At 36.0% G+C, this 21,031-nt stretch overlaps 1 protein-coding gene across 2 annotated transcripts in view; it reads right to left on the bottom strand.

The window, feature by feature from the left end:
* Positions 1 to 21,031, bottom strand: part of MLIP (muscular LMNA interacting protein) — a 243,025-nt gene that overhangs the window by 6,404 nt on the left and 215,590 nt on the right. For both annotated transcript variants that reach the window (XM_069487902.1, XM_069487901.1), the window contains one exon: positions 4,153 to 4,206. In XM_069487902.1, the coding sequence (XP_069344003.1) occupies positions 4,153 to 4,206 (54 nt within the window). The remainder of the gene's footprint in view (positions 1 to 4,152; positions 4,207 to 21,031) is intronic.

Here is a 21,031-nt window from a genome sequence, read left to right as displayed (position 1 = left end):
TACTGCTGAGAAGACTGTGTATTCTGTAGTTTTTGGGTAGAATGTTCTGTAAATGTCTATTAGGTCCATTTGATTTAGAGTATAGAAGCCACATATGACAAACCCACAGCCAACATCATACTGAATGGGGAAAAGTTGAAAACACTCCCCCTAAGAGCTGCAGCAAGACAAGGATGCCTGCTGTCACCACTTCTATCCAAAATAGTACTGGAAGTCCTAGCCAGAAAAATCAACCAAGAGAAAGAAAGAAATAGTGTCCAAATCAGGAAAGAGGAAGTCAAACTATCACTCTTCACTGATGATACGATCTTATATCTAGAAAACCCAAAGATTCCACCAAGAGTCTTCTGGAACTGATAAATAAATTCAGCAAAGTCTCAGAATACAAAAATCAATGTACATAAATCAGTAGTATTTCTATATACCATAACAGTCAAGCCAAGAGTTAATTCAAAGACTCAATACCACTCATACTAGCTACAAAGAAAATAAAATACCTAGAAATAACTTAACCAAGGAGGTGAAAGATCTCTATAAAGAGAACTACAAAACTCTGAGGAAAGAAATCACAGAGGATACAACCATATGTAAAAACATATGCTCATAGATAGGTAGAATCAACATTGTTAAAATGTCCATACTACCCAAAGTGATTCACAAATTCAATGCAATATCCATCAAATTACCAATATCTTACTTCACAGATCTAGAAAAAATAATTCTATGCTTCATTTGAAACCCGAAAATAGCCCGAATGGCCAAAGTAATCTTAAGCAAAAAGAACAAATCTAGAAGCATCACATTATCGGACTTTATAATACAAGGCTGTAGTAACCAAAACAGCATGGTATAGGCACAAAAATAGACACATAGGCCAATGGAACAGAACAGAGAACCCAGATATAAAACCATCTACCTACAAGCAACTGATCTTTCACAAAGTAGAAAACAATATACACTGGGATTAAGAAACCCTATTCAATAAATGTTGCTGTGTAAATTGGATAACCACATGAAGAAGAATGAAACAGAACCCCTACCTCTCACCATTCACAAAAATTAATTCAAGATGGATAAAAGACATGAATCTAAAGCATGAAATCATAAGAATTCTAGAGGTAAATATAGGAAAAGTTCTTTTAGATATTGGCCTAAGCAAAGACTTTACGACTAAGATCCAATGGCAATCATGGGTATAACAAAAATTAATAAATGGGATTTGATTAAACTAGAAGGCTTCTGAGCACAGCTAAGGAAACAATCAACAAAGCAAACAAACAACTTACAGAATGGGAGGAAATATTTGCAGGCTATTCATCCGATAAACGGCTAATATCCAGAATTTACAAAGAACTCAAGCAAGTGAGCAAGAAAAAAGCAAGCAACCCTATTAAAAAGTGAGCATGAACAGAAGCTTCTCAAAAGAAGAAAGACAAATGGGAAATAAACATATGAAAAAATACTCAGCATCACTAGTCATCAAGGAAATGCAAATTAAAACCACAATGAGATATCACTTTACCCCGGTTAGAATGGCTTTTATTAAAAAGTCCAAAAACAGATGCTGGCATGGATGCAGAGAAAGGAATGCTTATACTCTGTTGGTGGGACTGCAAATTAGTATAACCTCTATGAAAATCAGTATGGAGATTCCTCAAAGAACTAAAAGTAGACCTACCACTCAATCCAGCAATCCACTATTGGCTATCTACCCAAAGGAAAAGAAGACTTTTCACCAAAAAGGCACCTGCACCCAAATGTCTATTGCAGCACAATTCACAATTGCAAAGATGTGGAATCAACCCAAGTGCCCATCTATTCATGAGTAGATTAATAAAATGTGGTATATGCACACCATGGAGTCCTCCTTACCCATAAAAAAGATGAGTTAATACATTTTGCTGCAATTTGGATGAAACTGGAGACCATTCTCCTAAGTGAAGTATCTCAAGAATGGAAAAACAAACATCACATATACTCACTATTAAATTGGAACTAACTGATGAGCACACATGTGCACAGAGGGGAGAAACACTCAGTGGAAATAAACCAGGGGGGAGTAGTACTCAATAAGAAAAATAGCACCATACCAGTGGATAAATGCATAAGATAATGCACAAACAAAAGAGATAAAAATAAACACAAAACTAACAGAAGAAATACAGAACTTTTAAATGGCAAATTAATATGAAAAAATGACTTCCCCTTTTAAATTGGCAAAAAATTTAAAATATGATTTTAAAAGAGATAAATATTTGGATTATATAGATAGAAATTTAGATAAGTATCTTTATCTAAATTAAAAATCTTATTAATAATTTAGATTAGTTTAGATATTAGCTGGAGTAGAGTGCTGAAGTGCTCACAGCTCTAGGCAGTCAGATCTGCAGTCAATTTCTGATTGTGCAGACATTTTCCAGCTATTTCACTTTAAGCAATAGACTGACTTCCCTTATCTCCAGTTTCTTTATCTGTAACATAATAATAGTACTTAACTGATCATGTTTTGTGAAGGTTCAGTAAGATAAAGTGCATAGCACTGTTTCTAACATATAGTAACTTCTCAATAAATTTGTAATTATAATAATTCTCAGTGCTGGCAAGAGTACATGGAGGCAGGTATTATAACACACTCTTGATAGAGTGAATTGCTGTAATTTCTCAGGACAGCAATTTGCCTGTATGTGTCAAAAGTCTTCCATATGGCCATACTCATAGACCCAATAATCCTATTTTTGAAATAGGATCTTAAAAAGTAATCAAAGACGTGGGCAAGGATAGAAATACATACCTATTCATAATACACCTTTATATTTTGATGACTAATGTTATAGTAGAAAGCCACATTCGTCTTATATGATAGAGGTTTTAAATTTTCAAATAGGAATATGGGTTTATGAATAGTGGACAGTGTCCTAAATTGTGGAAAATATGCTTTGAAAAATAAAATTCAGATTTTATTTGAAATTTTCTTATTCCTACTTCTCTTGTGTATTATGCTTGTTTTTTCTAAACTCGGAGGCTGCAAAATTAAGCATACTTCATTTGTGAGGGTATTTAAAATAAATGTGTAAGCTCATCCATTCCCTTCTTAAAGACAAGTTTTTAAAAATCATTTTTTTCTCTCATTTTCCGCTTTATCTGAGAGGATGTAGAAGAAAAAAAACATTGCTCAATTATCCTTGCTTTTGATGAAGACAAAATTAAACTATAGAGGGAATATTTCTTTATAGAATTTTTCTCTTTGTCTCTATGCTATAGCATTTATAAAAATAAAAGGAAGGCTCTTTTTTTCATTTACTTTTTGTCAGCTCAAAACATGAAAGTGGGTAAACATTTGCATGAAATTTCAAGTCCATGATTTAGCTGGTATGCTTTGTCTTGAACTCCTGACCCCAAGCGATCGTCCCGCCTCAGCTTCCCAGAGTGCTAGCATTACAGGAGTGAACCACCATGCCCGGCTTTGAGCTGGTATGCTTTTGTCTCTGTGCTACATGCCATATGCAAAATTCACTTGGTGAAGGTGGGGAGGTGCTCCGTGAGCTGAGCAGTCATCCTCCAATAAACTGAAACTGAGATACCATGACATACTGTGACTCTGACCCAAAAAACATACCATATGGATTATGGGACATCCATTGACCCTCTAGAGAAAGAAGACAACAGTGATGTAACATATGAACCCAAGGAGAAAATCACAAAGACACACACTAGGGACACAAGGAGTTGGTTTGTAGTTAAGATGCAACACACATGGGGAACTCTAGTGCCACCTTCCACACTGAGAGGTAGCAAGAATTCATTTATTTCACTATCAAATGCTTCTGACCAACACAGAGTGGGCCAGTTAGTCATAATTCTTTAGAAACAAAGCATGATAGCTGGGGCTTGGTGGCATGAGCCTAGCTACTCAGGAGGCTGAGGTGGGAGGATCACGTGAGCCCGAGAGTTCAAGGATACGGTGAGCTGTGATCACACCACTGCATCCCAGCCTGGCTGACAGAGTGAGACACTGTCTCTAAAAAAAATAAACAACCAAAGCATGATTTTGTTAACATTTAAAAAAAATAAGATTGGTTTATTTCTACAATCTAATATCACATGGAAATGGAGAAACAGACAACTACATCTCCAATTGTATCTTACATTTACCTCTTTGGAATCGAGAGTTTCATGTTCAGGAATAGCCACCATTGGATGACTCAGCTTCACAGAAAAGGTGCCCAGGATATGATCAGGAGTAGAAGTGAGGAGAAATAAATGTTTAAATTTTATTTAAATAGATAATTAGACAACGGCATAAGTATATTATTGCAGATAATAGTAGATTCTACCAAGGGTAAACATTAAGATTCAATTGTCATTAAAAAACAAAGGCAGATATTTACTTTGAGCATAAGGCCATATCTTATTTATTTTTGTGTCACACATAAACTCTAACGGTGCTTAACATAACCATCATTAATTATTTCTTGAAGGAATGAATTGTCAAAATATACTGATAGACTTCACAGAGGGGAAACAAAGTTAAACTTATGTGTTTCAACCCTCACAGATAGGCCTCTAATGAAAAGCTCTAAGGCAAAAGCAACAAATCATATTCAGATCCACAGTAAATGTAGATGCATCCACAGATTGTCAATACTTACTGGGAATGTAAAATAGTGTGTATTTGTGAATATTAATAATCTCAATACACAGGGACTTCATAAACATTGCAGTCTCACCAAATGATGTTATTATAATGTAATTTACAACACAGTGACACTTAAACAGAAGGGAATTTCTTTTATGTGGGAATTTTTATTATTGCATGGGCCTTCTGAGCACTACTATACATACACTTGAACTTATTAAGATAGAAGAAAGTCATCAATATGCAGGAAAGAGAAATAGACTAGGGGATACACACCAAGAGGAGGGGAGATCAGTTGTTTGTAACGAAATCTGTTTACCCCTTTCTGGTATTCACCATCTTTCCTCACTCCCACATTAGGGTAACCACAGATCCACTTTGCCAGGGACATTCCTCATTTCTGCTATTGCCCTGGGCAAATCAGGGCTACTGAAATGATTGGAACTCTTTCATGCTCAACAGGGTCCTGCGTTGGGCAATAAATCAATGGGACACTGACCAAATCCTAATCCTCCAGAGCAATCTGGAGAAGCCCAGCAATTTAGCCTGGCTCCAGAAGGACTCCAGCTCTGGCTGCTAAGGAAGCCAAGAAGGTCTCCACCTGACATTTCCTCAGGCTTCCCTCTGTCCCAGCAGACTTCTAAGAATGGAAACTGCTTTCATTTAAAATTATAGCTTCACTAAATCCTGACTCTTACACTCTGTTCTCAACTATGAAAGCCTCTCGGTATCATAGCATCAGAACTCCTTCTAGCTGCCTGAGACCACTGCTCAACAGAAGCATAATCTGGTCCCAGAACCAACTAGAGATCTAGTTTCTGGTTCCCAGAAAGCAACAAGAAGCACCTACTTTCTCCTATTCATCAGAGTCTCCTGAGATCCTAAGCATGGCTTAGAATCGGACCCTAAGTACTGCTTCAAACTTTAACCCAAGCAATTGGTCCTGGAGATGACAGATACTTTAGTATACCTAGGTTAAGTGGTACAATATTTATATGAATTATCAGGGTTTGTACAATGTCAAATTTTCATTCTCCCAATCTCCTAAAATAGAGAAGAAGAATTATCCAGAAATTTTTAAATCTTGGTATTACCCCAATAAAATATTTAGCTGAAATTGGAAAAGCAATTGTCATTATGTGATGTTTAATTTTACATTATATTCCTTCTCTCCAATATAGATAATTTTAATCCATTGATTTTAACCCATTTCATTTTAATCTTGAATTTCAAAAACTATGTATTGATTATCTTAATCAACAAAAGAGAACAGAAAGTAATTGATCCTAATTAATTAGTGATCACCAAGTCATATTTGGCTTTGGAATGCTTTCTTTTGTTTATAAACTTTTATCACAGTAGGTATGCTTTCTTATTATCATGAAGCTGACTGAAAGTGCGATATCTTGTGAGGATTTATGGGTTTAGCCATATTAATTTATCATGCATGCACATGACAAATTTTTTGTATGTTTTTGTTCATTTAGTTTGCACAACAACATGCCAAGGTGAGCACTAATACAGCCCTGTTTCACAGATGAGGAAACTAAGGTGCAGGGAGGTAGAATAACTTGTTCAAGATCCAAAACTAGTAAGAGAAAGAGCCATGTTGGAATCTGGGGTTCCAGTTTCAAGAGACTGTGCTCTCAGAGCAAGTGTGAGGTGATAAAGCGCACGAAAAGGGAGAAGGGAAGATGAGCAGAGACACAGAGGAAAGGAGTGAAGTATGACATTTAGCAAAGGGGAAAACTATGCACTAAGGTCAAGAGCATCTCATTCAGAGACCAGAAGCAGTCCAGAAGTGGCTGGTGTAGCTATGGGAGGCCACGCAGGAGACACAATACAGTGGAACTCAAATGACGCATGCCACATCTGAGCTTTATTCTCCTAGGGAGTGAGAAGTCATTGAAGTACGTTAAGTAAGAAGGGGCATGTGTGGTCAAATTTTTATTTCAAAAAATGTTACTGCAGCTGATGTGCAACATAGGGATGGCGGGCAAGGGGGAGGGGTGGGAGCCGGAAGATATTTAAGTGACCCATGAGGGACACAGAGGTTGAGGGTATTGGGAAAGGAAGGTGGAAAGCAAGGAAGGGAGGAAAGCAAGACACATAAGAAGAAGGTTTAAATGAAAATATTGTCTCAGAGATTAGAATAGACTTAAGGTTTCAGAGTGACTTTAGTCCTCCTACTCTCTAGGATGAGCAAAGAAGCAGCAGGGAGACAATGATATTTTCTTGATTAAAAAAGAAAAATTGGGAGACGTTAGAGAGACACAACGTTGAATGCCAAAGTCCCTGCTGAATGCAGAGATGTTGTAACGCGTAGGGACTATAGATGTTAAGTGGGGAGGACAATAACACATGGTATGAAAATCCTGCCAGTCAGAATGGAAACAATGAAATTAAAATATTAAAATAAGTTCTCCATAGGCAAATGGCTTGCCCTCCAGAGAGTAGGTGAATACTGAAGGACAGAGAGAGTCATCTAAGCCAGTTTCTTTAATGCTAAGTGTTCTGGAAAACAAATTACTATTTTGCCTCAAAGGAAAAAAAAAAACTGAGAAGTTACTACTTTTATCATCAGAGCATTATTCAGTATAGAAGGATGAATGAAGTGGAAAGCTCAGGCGAAATGAGACCAAACATACTTTCATCCTGGATGGAGAGTCCAGTCCTAGATATTGTATGACATATTAATCAGACTTTTGCTCACTCACCACTTGTCGATTGTTCTTGTTTATAAAAATGTTCTGTTGATTTTTATTCCACTCTTGATCACAGCCGTCACTAAACTAACATAAAGCCTGTGAATGTTTGTTACCAGGGTGGGCCTTTCTCATAAATGTCACTGCTTCTCCAGGGGTAATATAAACTACGCCAACGAAGACAAAGAGATCAAATACCCTCACACCAACTAGAGAAATAAGAACCCAACAACTAGAAAAAAAGAAAATATGCAAAATGTGGTTAAGTCAGTAAACTAGACCTTTAATGTACGTAGGGAATGGAATTCAAAACTCTAGCTTCGGTGAAACAGTTTTCCCTTCTTCCATGAAGATAAAGTAGGTTTTCTTACTGGCCAGAAATTATGAAGCTTACGAAGTGTTGCAGGAAGTTTTAACATTTTAAAATCACCAAGGGTGCTCCATATTCTGTCCAGAATTCGCTTCTTTGGAACTGTTCCTTTGTTCAATGACATTCTCTTGCAAACCCCCTTCATGCCATTTGTCTTCAGTAATCTGTTCCCTCTACTTCTGTCCCTCCACTTAGATTTATGAACTGCTCAAGTTGGAATGCAACCTTCTTAGGAATATCTCTCAGAAGTAGACATGACAAATTATTGTAGCAATACCCACATCATTAAATACTGTCTGTTTCCTAAGGATAATAGTATCACTACGAGAATAGAACCCATCAGAAGTCGTGGATTGTGTGTTATTCATCTTTAGGTTTTCTGTACCTGGCACAGGGCCCGCCCAGCACAGAGTAGACACTAAATGAGTACTGAGGGAATAAATGAATGAAAGGAAGGATGAATGAAATGGTTAGAGAAAAGAAAGAGAGTTTTTTGACTTGTAAAATTAAAGAATTCTGAATTACTCAAGAATTAGGAAGTATTAATATTTACTGCATTCCTCAAGGTATCCTCATTTTTATGAGACTTTGCAAACTGGAAATCCTTCAGGTAGAACTATCGCATAAGGGAGTTCTGTTTGATCCTCATAATTCTTTCACTTTAAAAATAATTAAATTCAGTTATCAGTGTTTAAGTCCACAGATTCTTACCTGCAGGTTTGTATTTCTGGTTTTTCTTGAACTAGTCAAAGATCTTGCAACACTAACCTCCCAATTATCTGGATCTGGGTAGCAGCCTGAACATTTTAGAAAAAGCTAAACATCACCATGTCAACACAGTCCCCACCATGCCTACTAGGAGGAAGCCAACAGTCATCTGTTGTCATGATTGTACATATATATTTGGCTTGCTGCATTCATTCTGGAGATCTGCCTGGCCCAACAAGGTATTTGAGTTTTTAATCCCTGATTTCCAACAAACCATAGTGCACTGGAAGCACCCAGGAAATCTTGCCAATTTTAGATGCTGGTGCAGTAGGTGCCGGAAGGAGCATGAGATTCTGCATTTCTAACAGGTTCTCAGCTGATGCTAATACTACCACAGGTTGAGCAGTGAAGGCATAGCCAATATCTTTGCATGAGTTGATGGCATTGATATGTTTCAAATATTTATCTATTCACGACTGAAATTAACTATATGCAAAACGTCCTAATCAATTAAGTTGTACTGCAGTTGTAGAATTAGATAATTTACTACAGATCTGTTTATTAAGTACCTGCTAATGTGCCAGGCACTTTTCCAGATGTTAGGAATATAAGAGTGAAGAAACAGACATTATTGTCCCCACCCTTGAAGACTATATCAGCTAGTGGAAGAGACAGACATTAATTATATGATCAGGAATGAAGAGACACAAACACAAAACAGTGTATTAGAAAATAAAAGTCCTGAGTACTACAAGTTTTCATAACAAATAAATATGACCTAGTATAGAAGGATGAAGGTGTATTTTCTGAAGGGGCAGAAATCCAAAAGGTATTACCTAACAGAGCTAATGGGTATGAAGAGTGTATATGGGGAGAAAATTCAGAATGAATGGGCAAAATGAGCAAGAGAGAGAGAGAATGTCAGGAGCTAAGGTCAGAGAATTGCTGTGTAGGCATTTTCATGCATCAACTTTACTTCAGCTTCAAAGAAGTAAGCCCTTGCAAATGCTTATTAAATGAGTGAACACTGTTAAACATGAGTTTGTTTCATTTCCCCAAAAGACTACAAGCTGCTTGAGGATAAGGCTCATCATATCCTAGCTGTTGTGCACCAAACACTAGCTGATTGATTTCATTGCTCCAAGATCCTATGCCTTGGAATAAAACATGGACAGTGCTCTGGGTTTTTCTCTAATGAGGCCAGTTCATGATATGTGCTATGAGAAAAAAGCTGTTTTCTATGATAGAAACAGGATACTCCTATCAAAAAGACAATTGGCTATATGTCTTAAAGAGTTTAATCTGCATTAGCCCAAATATTTAAAAGATATCACAGGAAAACATCAGTAGCTAAAATATTTATATTTAGAATTTAAAAGAACGGCATCTATTTTTGGTGATGCCCAAAGGTTTACAAGTTTGTCTATCTCACTGATTTCCTAGGTGACTGGGGGAAAATTACTTCGTGTCTGGGCCTCAGTTTTCTCATCTTTAAAGTCTGGGCCCTAACTAGATGAGTTTCAGTTCCTCTTCTACTTGAATAATTCATTGGTTCTTTAATGCTCAAGCAAGAAAAAAAAAAACCAAACAAACCTATTTATTGATAATAATGCTGCTTCAGAAAACAAAAAGTTCTTCCTTTTTGAAATCTCCTATACTGATCCACAGCCAAGGTAGAAGTTATGCCTATGCTGATGGGAAAAATGAACTCCCCAGAGAATCTTACTTGGGATCGTTAACATCAATTCTTAGTTCTTCTAACTTTTTCCTGACATGAACTTTTATAAACACTATTAAGTTTCACAACATTCCTTTGTGCATTACCTGAGTGTTACATGTTCAGTTGATAATACATATTAATTGATATAGATCAGTTGAAATGCATATAAATTGTTTTGTAAGTTCACAGAACATTCACTGTTGAGTGCTGGCCATTAATGTTGTTAGATTAGAGTTTTGATTCTAAGAATACTAGTAAGAAAACAAAAGAATTTCCTGCTCTTATCTTTGTAATAGATCTGAGATATGGCTGAAAATTCCCAAATTATACTATTTATATTCTTGGCCTTTCCTCATCCATCCCGGGAGGCAGAGACTTGGGACATGTTAGAATTCCTTCCTCCAAAGAACACTTTCTAAAGGACAGTGTAATGGAATTTTTTAATATCCCCTGTATGTTCAGCTTGTTTGAAAACAAATACCTCATCCTTTTGTGTACTCACATTTTTCATCTAGAGCTGTTTCTTTCTCAACTAGAAAAACCACCTCCCTAAGGGGATTAGCTACAACATTCACTTTTTTCAGTGCACAGCTCCCAGGTTGTATTGAAAACAGAGCCAAATATATATATTCTAACACCACTTTAGGACTAAAAATAAATCCCAGAAATTGAAATTGGAATTGACAAGGAAGTATATTTGTTGTTTGCTTTTGTCTATCCTTTAGGGGGACAATTAGTTGCTTGGCACTACAAGAAAAACATCATTTTCAATTCTTTTCAATGTTGTACCAGTCTAGTACAATCATAAACCAAATATCTACTCCTTTACAAAAGATAATGCTGGTGGAATTTTTTTTTCCCTCTAGTCTTTATCTTCTATAGAATGTAAGGGGTGCTAGTCATTTTATTCCAATGTGACATATAATAGAAAATCAATAGCTTGATATTAATACTGTCAACTTCATATTTTTGGACTCCTATTCTTGCTTTATTCCCACAGCAGCTTTTTAAATTTACAACCAACTACCTCCAAGTTTCAGGAAACTTATCCCAAAGCCCAGGAGTGTGTCAACAGCTGTTAACTGATGTGTCATAAGGATTTGGAAGAGTATTTAAGGAGAGGAATAGGTATGACTGTGATAGGGTCAAACCCTGGTGCCCCAGATACCCCCTACCAGACAGACCCCACTCTGCTCTCTCCTAACACTGCACCCCCAACAGCATCACTGGGGATGTGGGGGTGGCGGGGGTTGGTTGAGGAGGGAGAGGGTGTGTGGTTGGTTTGCAGGCAGATGAGTTTAGGACTCTATGTCTATAGGTAACTGGAAGGCTTCCTCCTAAATAATGCCTGCCAGCCCCATCTTCCTGGTGTTAGGCTGTATTCCTCCATTCCCACACCTTCCTATTATTCTACTTTACTTCAAAATTATGTAAGCTTTTCCTAACACTGTTATCAACCCTTTTATATACCTTTAAACTGTTAGTATACCTAGTGTTTTCCTTCTCCTTCCACTCCTTGCTCTATTTATAAAAAATTCAAACCATAAAGCAGGTAGGGTATTTACTAATTGCTATGAAGCCCATAGCAAAAATATATATACTGTTCGTAAGTGTCAGCCATTCTAAAGAGTGAGATCTTTTGAAAATTAGGATTACAATGTTCATAATGCTACCAAATTTGTCTAAGGCATCATCTAGAATTTTATAAACTGTTAAAATGTCATTCCAATGTGGGATCCTAAACATATTCTGAGGTATGCAAGACCTCAGAATATTTGCCAAATAAAGACCCATATTAGAAACTTTCTTGGGTCACATACTTAAAAAGAAAAAGAAATATTGAAAAATACCATGAGAAATATAGGAAGGAAGTATAATAAGACAACTTGTTAAGTGTGTATAAAAACAAAACAAAACAAAAACAAACCATGAAAGATCATGAAAAAGAAAGAACAACTGTAACCATAACATGCCAGAAATAAACATTTAGAATTGGGCAATATCAATGTTATGGGTGGTAAAGAAGGGGTCAAATGGACTTGTCTTACCAGAAGATACAGATATTGATAAAGGTATATAAACATGAATATGGACCCTAAGTAAAAGACAATCAACACCAAAATAGAATGAATAAATTTTAAACCAGTAAATTAAAACCATGAATCTTCAATGGAAAACTAGAAAGAAGAAAGATGTAACAGTTATGGGAAATGTAAAATTATATGGTAGAATTAAGATCGTGTAAGGAGATAATCACATATTAAGAGAAATCACTCAAGATAAAAAAGATCAAGATCAGAAAAATGTGGCCAAAAAGAGAAAAACATGGAAACAAAAGTCATAAAGTGTTGAAAACCAAAGGAGGAAAAAAATATCTCTTCAATATGAGCCAAAATAAAACTGGAATAGCAATATCATTATCTTAAAAATGGAATTCAAGAAGAAATATTGTAAGGGACAGAAAAAATACATTAAATACTGATAAAAAAATCAATGAATAAGAATATTCATCATGCACATACATGCCTAAAAATACAGCTTCAAAATAGTAAGATTTTCTAATACTTGACTGACTTCTAACACTTTGAGAGCAATGTGGAGCCTTATACTTCATTTGAATGCCTTTAAATAGAGCTACAAAAGTGTTTAATGTCCAAAGGAAGCTAAACAAATATTTTCATAAAATCTGAGGAAGGGCCCAACCTCTCTTTCTTTCTCAAAAGAGATTTCCATTGAATTCACAGAACATATGGAACGTGGCTTATGTGAAGTCAAATGGGTATCATTATTTGATGGCTGTCAATGACATGTCTGAGTTATGCCTTCATCAGTCACACCTGGGTAAATGTCAACAAATTTAGCTATCTGAAAGAATTTTGTGTTCATATTTTTTTCTTCCCACTGAACAAGGGTAAATATGTTCATATTTTTGTGAAAGGAGTAAAACAGTGGTCACATTAAGCAAGCTAAAATAACTTAGGAAAATTTCACGCTGAAGTTTCACAATAAGAGACTCCTTGACTGTGCAAACACCGCATGGTATATACAGTTTTTGTTGCATGGAGTCAGTAATAAATTAAGGCAATGAGACAATTAGGTTGAACAAGATGAAATTGATGAAACTTGATGTTTTTGTAGGCCAAGAACTGTTGAATCATGACAGTTTCATGGGGTTCAACCTAATGTAAGAGATACTTTAAAAAAATAAATGATAGCATTTCAGGAAGTGTAGACAAGCAATTGTGTTCAAAGGTAAACTAACAATACATATTTTAAAGACTCGATTTGCAAAGATAAAACACCTCCATCATAGTTTTCATTATATTTCAGGGATAATAATGCATGGCTCACAGCTACCTCCTTCTCCAGTGCATTCTCTCAGCTGAGAACAGTATCCTAACCCTGAGTCACTTTACTGTCTCCCCACCTGAAGACTCCCAGACAATGACTGACTGATAAAGGGTATAAAAAGGTAGCTCCTTTGCATCAGGTGTAGATATCTGTAATTTATGCTCTAAAGCCCTCTCCCTGTGAATTAGGCCTAGACTGGCCTTTACTTGAAAATACATTTGCTCTTCACTTTGTCCTTCTCAATTCGGATCCACTCGCCCCCTTGCAGGACGCTTTTCCAAAGAGCACACTCGCTCAATAAATCGCAAATACCTGAACCGCTGTCCCAGGCTCTGCTTTTAAGGAACCTAAGAGACCATGCAAAGGAGAAGGGGCAGGTGGCAGCTGCGTGCTACGAAATACAGGAAGCTCATTTTTTTCTCAGCACCTCCATCTCAACGAGGTGCAAACTGACGGCACTTTATTTTCTCTGCGTCCACAGAACACAAGCATAGTCAATAAATTCCAAGGGGCCAGCATGTTATTTTATAAGAGCTTTAAAAATCACTTTCCTCAAAGCATGCTTTTTCTCACTAAAACTGCCATCCTTCTTGCCTCTAACCACACATCTCTTCCCAATGAACAAATTCTTAATTTTTAAAAGGATTTTTTTATTAAAAATGTCACAATGAAAAATTTCAGCTACATCCTATATGTTCAATGCCAAACAACACATGAGCTCAGGGACAGATGTTTTTGTCACCAAGATTAAGCCAAAAAGAGAAAAATGAATACGAAATTGATTGTTCTCAGTTTCCTGGAAAAAATTTAAAAGTCAACTGTTTTGTGATTAAATTATGTACATTTTAGGAATGATGATTGCCAATTAGATAACCTGAAACATGTCTAGTTTCAAATGCCAGTCTGTCATTAAAGCGTCTACTGTGTTGAAATGTTCTGTTTGCCCTCTAGTGGAGAATCTAACTAAATATGATTGATGCTTATTTTGCAGAACTGCAGCTTTTAAAATACCTGCTCACTGGCGTTCATTTTTTAATGTTAAAAGTCTAATTAATTTGAATTTAGCCATTTTGAACAGAATGATCTTTATGAATGTATTGCAAATTCATCCATTTTGAAAACAATTTGGCATCATCAAATAGTGAACATGTTTTGCTTCCCCGAAAAATCTTAAAACATTAAAAACCCATTTTAAGTTTCATAAATTTTTTTTTCGTATTCCACTCACCTCAAAGATTTTTTCTTTTAAAGCATCTTAATCCTTATCCTATTCCTATCTTTAAACATTGTCAGAAAATTTTAGAATTGAGAGTAAAGCTATAATATCTCCATGAAAATGGAAAATAAATTACCTTGGTTTATTCAGACAGAAAGATTTCTAATCCCATATACAGTGAGAACACAAACATTATTAATGAGGAGATCCGAAAGAGGTTTTTGCCTCCAAATTCAAGATGATTTATTTCAGTAAATGTAGCTGCCTCAGTACATTTTTGTCAAGGTATTAGATGTATGGTGGTTTTCTTAGCCACTAGCCTTTGGAACTGTGGCTGCCAAAAGAAAGTTGGAGCCTGGGAATTAAATGTGAAAAACATTGTGAGGTTCATGATAAACTCAGGCTCTGCCATTAACTCACGCTGTGACCTCGGGTGTGTCTCTTTGCATCTTTGGCCTTCAGTTTTCTTATACATAAACTAAGAAAGAAGCCAAATGACCTCAGCAGTTAGTTCCAGTCCTGAGTTACATATAGGGCACTGCATTTGACCAGAGGGAAACCTGTGTGTGATTCCAGGGTGGTGACGGTGAATGGTGATGCTGCTCCACTGGCAGGTTTTAGGGGAGAGTCTCTTAAGAAAAATTAATCAAGCAATAGCTTTTAAGCTATTCTGTGGAATCTTGCACAAATTATTGGCACTTTCTGAACTTCAGTTTCTTCATGTGCAAAAGAAAGGGAAGAAAACTTACTTTACGATTGTTTTAAAATTTAAATATAATACTGTTTGTAAAGTAAGTAGCCTACTGTATACTGTTCCTTAATATTATTAATAGTTTCTTTCTTACAAAATTACAGGGAGCACCCCCGCCCCTACCTCATTCTCCATTTCTTCTCCCTGGTTCGGATAACCAATTGTGCCCAGGAATACGGGAGCTATCTAGCAGTCTTAACTCTTGCGAACTCTACATTGCAGTTCCTGATTTTCATTGCTTCTTCCATGCTCTCTGCTTTCGTTTTCTCAAGTTTGCCCTGTTTCTTTTCTTTCCTGCCTTGAAATCTTCCCCCATGCTTGCTGTCTCTTCGGACTGGAACACCCGGCCCACTGCCAACCTTTACTTCTTTTCAGATCTCAGATCAGAAATCACTAAGTCTTTCCTGATTCATCAGACTCAATCAGGACCTATGTTGTATGCACTCATAGCTGCCTAAGGGTCTTCTGCGTGGCAGTTGTCACAATTGTCACTAAGTGATGAATTTTTTTCTTCTTTAATTTTTGTTTCTCCTGTGTGAAAAAATAAATACCTGGCAAAGGCCCTTCATATCTCCATCTACTGGCTCTCCAGTGCACGGCCAGCACAGACACAGTGCTTTGCAACTAACCAGTACTCAGTAAAACTTTAGGAAATGAATAAATAATTATGTTTTGTCAATTTCCAGACTCCAGAGTTCCCAGACTTCATGTTGGAATAAAAAACTGGTAAAGTCTATACTCTTTGTTTTTGTAGGAAATTAGGCTATGACTTAGACAAGGTTTTTGTAACCTTGAACCAAATCACCTAATTAGTATTCATTTTCTCATTTGAAGCTACCTATAATTGTACGCAGGTTATCTCAAAGGGGTGTTGCTTTATTCCTAAAATATGTTCATAAAAGATTTTTCACATCTTTAGATCTAAATATTTACAGCTTACATTAGAAAAAGTAAATTGTGATTTCAAAGCCCCCTCAGCCTTTGAGCCAGTAGGTGAAGGTTAGAATTACTTTAGATTTTTCCTTCTCCAGATAAGTCATAATCTGCTTTAACTTCTGCTGATTGATCTTTGTTAAAATATCAGAAGAAACCTCAGAAAAGAAATCTCCTTTCAAATGAACTCCTAAAAAATTAACCCATGCTTGGAAATATGCCTATAATGTTAACATTTCAGTTCTTTTATTGGATGTCTGTAAATTTACAAAGTCAATTCTCTGGTTAGCAAAGCAAAGATAATACCAGTTAAGATGTCCTCGATAATGTTAACAATATAAACTTTACAAATGTACTGAATTTGAAAGTAAATAGGTAAGAGAAAAAAATGGAGGAAAAGGAAGTGAATGAGGAAAGTCAACAGTTATGGGGTGAAATACCCAAAGACTTTAAGGAAAGGATACTGTGGCCTAGGAGGCGAGCTAAAACCAGTTTGTCAAGGGGGATTTCCCACCTACTCATCCTGGATATGAAAGTTTCTGTCCTTTCTTCTGTCGTACCTCACACAGCCGTATACTACCGTGAAAACCCATTGGAGGCTCCAGAGTAGATGTACCAACCCCTAAACCTCCATGATGTGAAAACAAAAGAAGTTAGCTGTCTATTGCTATTGTGTTTTATTTCTCCTATTCCCCAAATGGTGTATTTCTCATTCAGAATACATTTTGCTATGTAGTTTCCCTCACTGTTCTAATAGATGATTCAGCCCTGGCTTATTATAAGTGGAGTGTTCTTTACATAGAAAAGACAGAAATAATGGATGGAATTGGACTGAAAATGCCTTCATTTTGCTCACTCTCCTCCCACTTATTCATTGCATAAAAGTTATTTTTCCTTTTTATCCTTAATCTACAATCTCAAGAGCAGCTGCTTAGAAAAGAGGCTAAGAAAAACTGATTAGTAAATATTCTGTTGATATATCACAAAGGTAAAATACATTTCAAGTAAAATGCTTCATTTTTCTCAGCAAAAACATAATTCTAATATAAAGGATTGTAATAATTTAAAATCTCTTTTTATGAAAAAAGCACTTTAATTTCTTAAAAAGTAAATCATATGAAATACATGTTGGCAGCTTGGTGTTCTTTTCAAAGAGAAATGACTTAATAATTGAAGTAGCACACCAGAAAAAAATATGTAACTTTGGTTCAATAAGTCCATGAATACTGGATGTGTAAACACTTGATCCCAATTGTAAATGTTACAAGAACATAGGGACAATTTTGATTAAGAACTCAACCCAACATTTTATACCTTACTGTAATAAAAAAAATTCTGCTACCCAAGCTAATATATAACATACACTGTTTAACAGTTGTGTTGCCTTTTACATACTAGGGGTTTTATGAGGAAAAAAATGAATTATAATCTAGCGCTTATAAGCATGTCAATATAGTTTTCCTTTAAAGTTATTTTTCGTAATGAAGTTCATTTCCATATGGAATCATTAGAGAATTTAAAGGGTAAAAGAGAAAAAGTCTGTTATCATAGGGGAAGTATAGAGTTTTCCATGAGGTAAAAACGTTAAGGTCACCCAGTCCTTGGAAGTTTTGAATTTAGAAGTTTTCAGGGGAGCTCAGGAATTTGCGTTTTTCTAAAGCTTCCCAGGTAACTCTGATGCAATCAGCCCAGTTTGAGTCCTAGACTTAGAGTTTTGAAACCAAACACAATGCCCTACTATTACACCTGGGAAGAAAGAAACTCACAGAAAAAGAATGAAGTGTGTGGCACAATAGCATTTATGCAAATTAAATCATATGTGCACAAAATAACAATACAGCTTTTGAGAAAATAAATGCACAAATACACATCACATAGTTCTCTAGGGGCAGAAAGGAAAGAAAAGTGAAAAATGGGAATTAAAGGGAATATATATGTGAATAAATAAGAAAGCATTAAAGGAACAAATACATTGTAATAAAAGGGAAAAGTATTTAAGATGAGAGTAATGTCTTATGAGTTATGTTGATGGATTGTTTCTTCACTCCAACACCAAAATTCTAACAATAGCTAGATGCTGAAAAAATGTATAAAACTGTGTGTTTAAGTTGGGACATGAAAATTTTACTTGCATATATCACTTGATCCTGGTAACAATCCTATGATAGAGATTCCTTTTTTTTTTTTTTTTTTTTTTTTTGCCATTTTACAAATAAGAAAGCTAAAACAAGAGTTTGAATTACTTTTTCAAATATAGGCATAATACAATTCATTGATTCAACAAAAAAAAAATTCAGTCTTATTATAATAGACCCTGCAGATGAATTTTAATTTACATTTCACTATAAGTAACTATATTGATCAAATCAGGACACTTCTGATAATAACGGGGGGCACTAAAAATAATTAAAATCATATGATTTTAAAAATATTTATTGACTGTTTTATTATAGTGGTAGACATAAAATAGTTCTTTAAAAAACTATTTTTAAAAATAATATTTTAAAAAAATAGAAAAACACATATTAGTATGTACACATTTTTTAAAAGGCCCACACTGATCAGGACATATGCTCATTACACTAGGAATATATGTTTTACTGTCTATATGAGAAATCTTAAAGTCTTGCCCTGACCTGAAGCAATGATGGCAGCCTAGGGGTCTGCAAGTGGGAGTGGTCGGGGGTATGAGGGGTTCTGGGCAAGAAGAATAGAGGTGGGAAATTAACACTCTCTCTGGCCATGAACTGAAAGCTACAGTGGAAGGGATTTTTCAAGAGGTTACTCCAGAGATAAGCACTGAAATATTCAAATTGAAATGCTAGGGAAAGCTAGAACTAGCCCTTGCATAAAAAACATACAGTAGAATTTAATAGCAGTGGAACCAATGGGAGAATCTACAGTATATATAATATAAAGAAATCCACCATACTTACTTATCTCTTTCATTGGACAGAAGCAGACTTGGAATAAAATGGCATGTGGTGAAACAAGGCACAAAGGTAATGCATTTTTAGAAAACTAAAAAGTGAAACAAAATGGCTGCATAGTCACAAAGTAAGCACCAAAATAATATATTTTTAGAAAACCGAAAGAGACAATATCCTCAAGGATGGCAGTGAATTTTCTCCTGGGGCTTCAAAGCTGTCTCTCTGTCTATAAAGATCCTATTTTTGCTTATAAAACCTCTCACGCTTTCACTGTAAATAGAGCCTTCTTGCTTAGGAAATCTCAGCCTCTCTCCTGCCAGCAGATCAGAAGTCATCCTGACTGCGAAGGCTTAGTCCTCACTCCTCTGGATTCTATTCATAGTCTGGCCATGTGTTTTCTCATTTGTTGCTAGTGCGAATTGGCAGAGTAGAGACTCAATGGAGACAACAATAAGAGAGAGCGCCCTGTCTACATGGCAGGTAGTTGTGCTAAATAAAAAGGAGAAAATCTAGTTGGGATAAGAAAAGAGAATCAAGTGCATAAAACTGAGTGAGTTGGAATGTTGAAATGTTGAAAGTAGGCCAAAAGAATTAGAATTTTATGTTGATTCAAAAAGACAGGTATATCTCGGAGACTATGAGAGTAGAAGATAGAAGAAATGAGGCAGAGGATGGATGGAGAAAAAATAAAAGTTATGGAGAATGATAAACTTTCTATTTATGTACATGTCAGTTTTCTCACCTGAGGGCCAAGAAAGTAGTTAAGATGCACATAGCAAGATATTTGTGGTGCTTAGGAATAATATTCTTTCTAAACTAACTGAATTTTTTAAAATAGAAAGTGGACTCTAGATGAGATTAGGTCTTAATCTAGATATAAACAGATGTGTTGTGCATGGTGCTTTGCTACCTTTGAAGGTTAAAAACTTTTAAATGCTTTGCAAGATGGAGAAAAAATTGGCAAAATGATTACAGATGAGATACAATTTTAAGGTAGTAATCCTACACACCCAGCTACCTAATTCCTTTGTATCTTTTTATTGTTTCAGCAGTACTCATAGCCCATTAAAAATAAAGTTTTGAGAGCCAAAGTTTTGACCTGCAGGAGCCTGGACTTCATATTTAGATCATAAACATAAGACTTTGTGTTTCTGTATAAATCATTGACCCATTTATGTCATCTCAGACATTAACATTTTAGCACCAATCAGCCTCTGAACTTCAAACTACCTGCCTCTGCTTTTCTTTGCCTCAGGGCTCTTTCTGGGAGATTAGTGTTGCCCCTCCTGCAGGCACAGCCCTCAACTAATGACTACCAGAACTTGCTTCCCCACCCCTCAGACGGTAGGGCTCTGAGCGGTGTGTCCTCCATATGCACTCAGAGTTTCATGAGATCAAGCTCCAGTTCCCCCAGTGGTAACATGCTTGCCAGCACACTCTTTCTCCTCCTTTCTCCACTCGTGTTCTCCTCCTTGTCTCAGTCCCCACCCCTCTAACTGGTTATTTCCGGCAACCACCTCCCAAAACCATATGTGACTTCTCTTCTTAGAGAAACCCAAAGATGTAATCATTCTCATTATTCAGTGTAATGAAGTCCTAAAAGTCGCTGTGAACATGGAATTAGTAAATTCTGAACCATCGCTCCTAGGGGAAATACTGGATTCGATTCTTGTAAGTCTCTGGTCACATTTTCATCAACCAATTAATAAAT

Source organism: Eulemur rufifrons, chromosome 15 (assembly GCF_041146395.1).
Source record: "Eulemur rufifrons isolate Redbay chromosome 15, OSU_ERuf_1, whole genome shotgun sequence".
Classification (NCBI taxonomy): Eukaryota; Metazoa; Chordata; class Mammalia; order Primates; family Lemuridae; genus Eulemur; species Eulemur rufifrons.
This window is presented reverse-complemented; position numbering and strand designations above follow the sequence as displayed.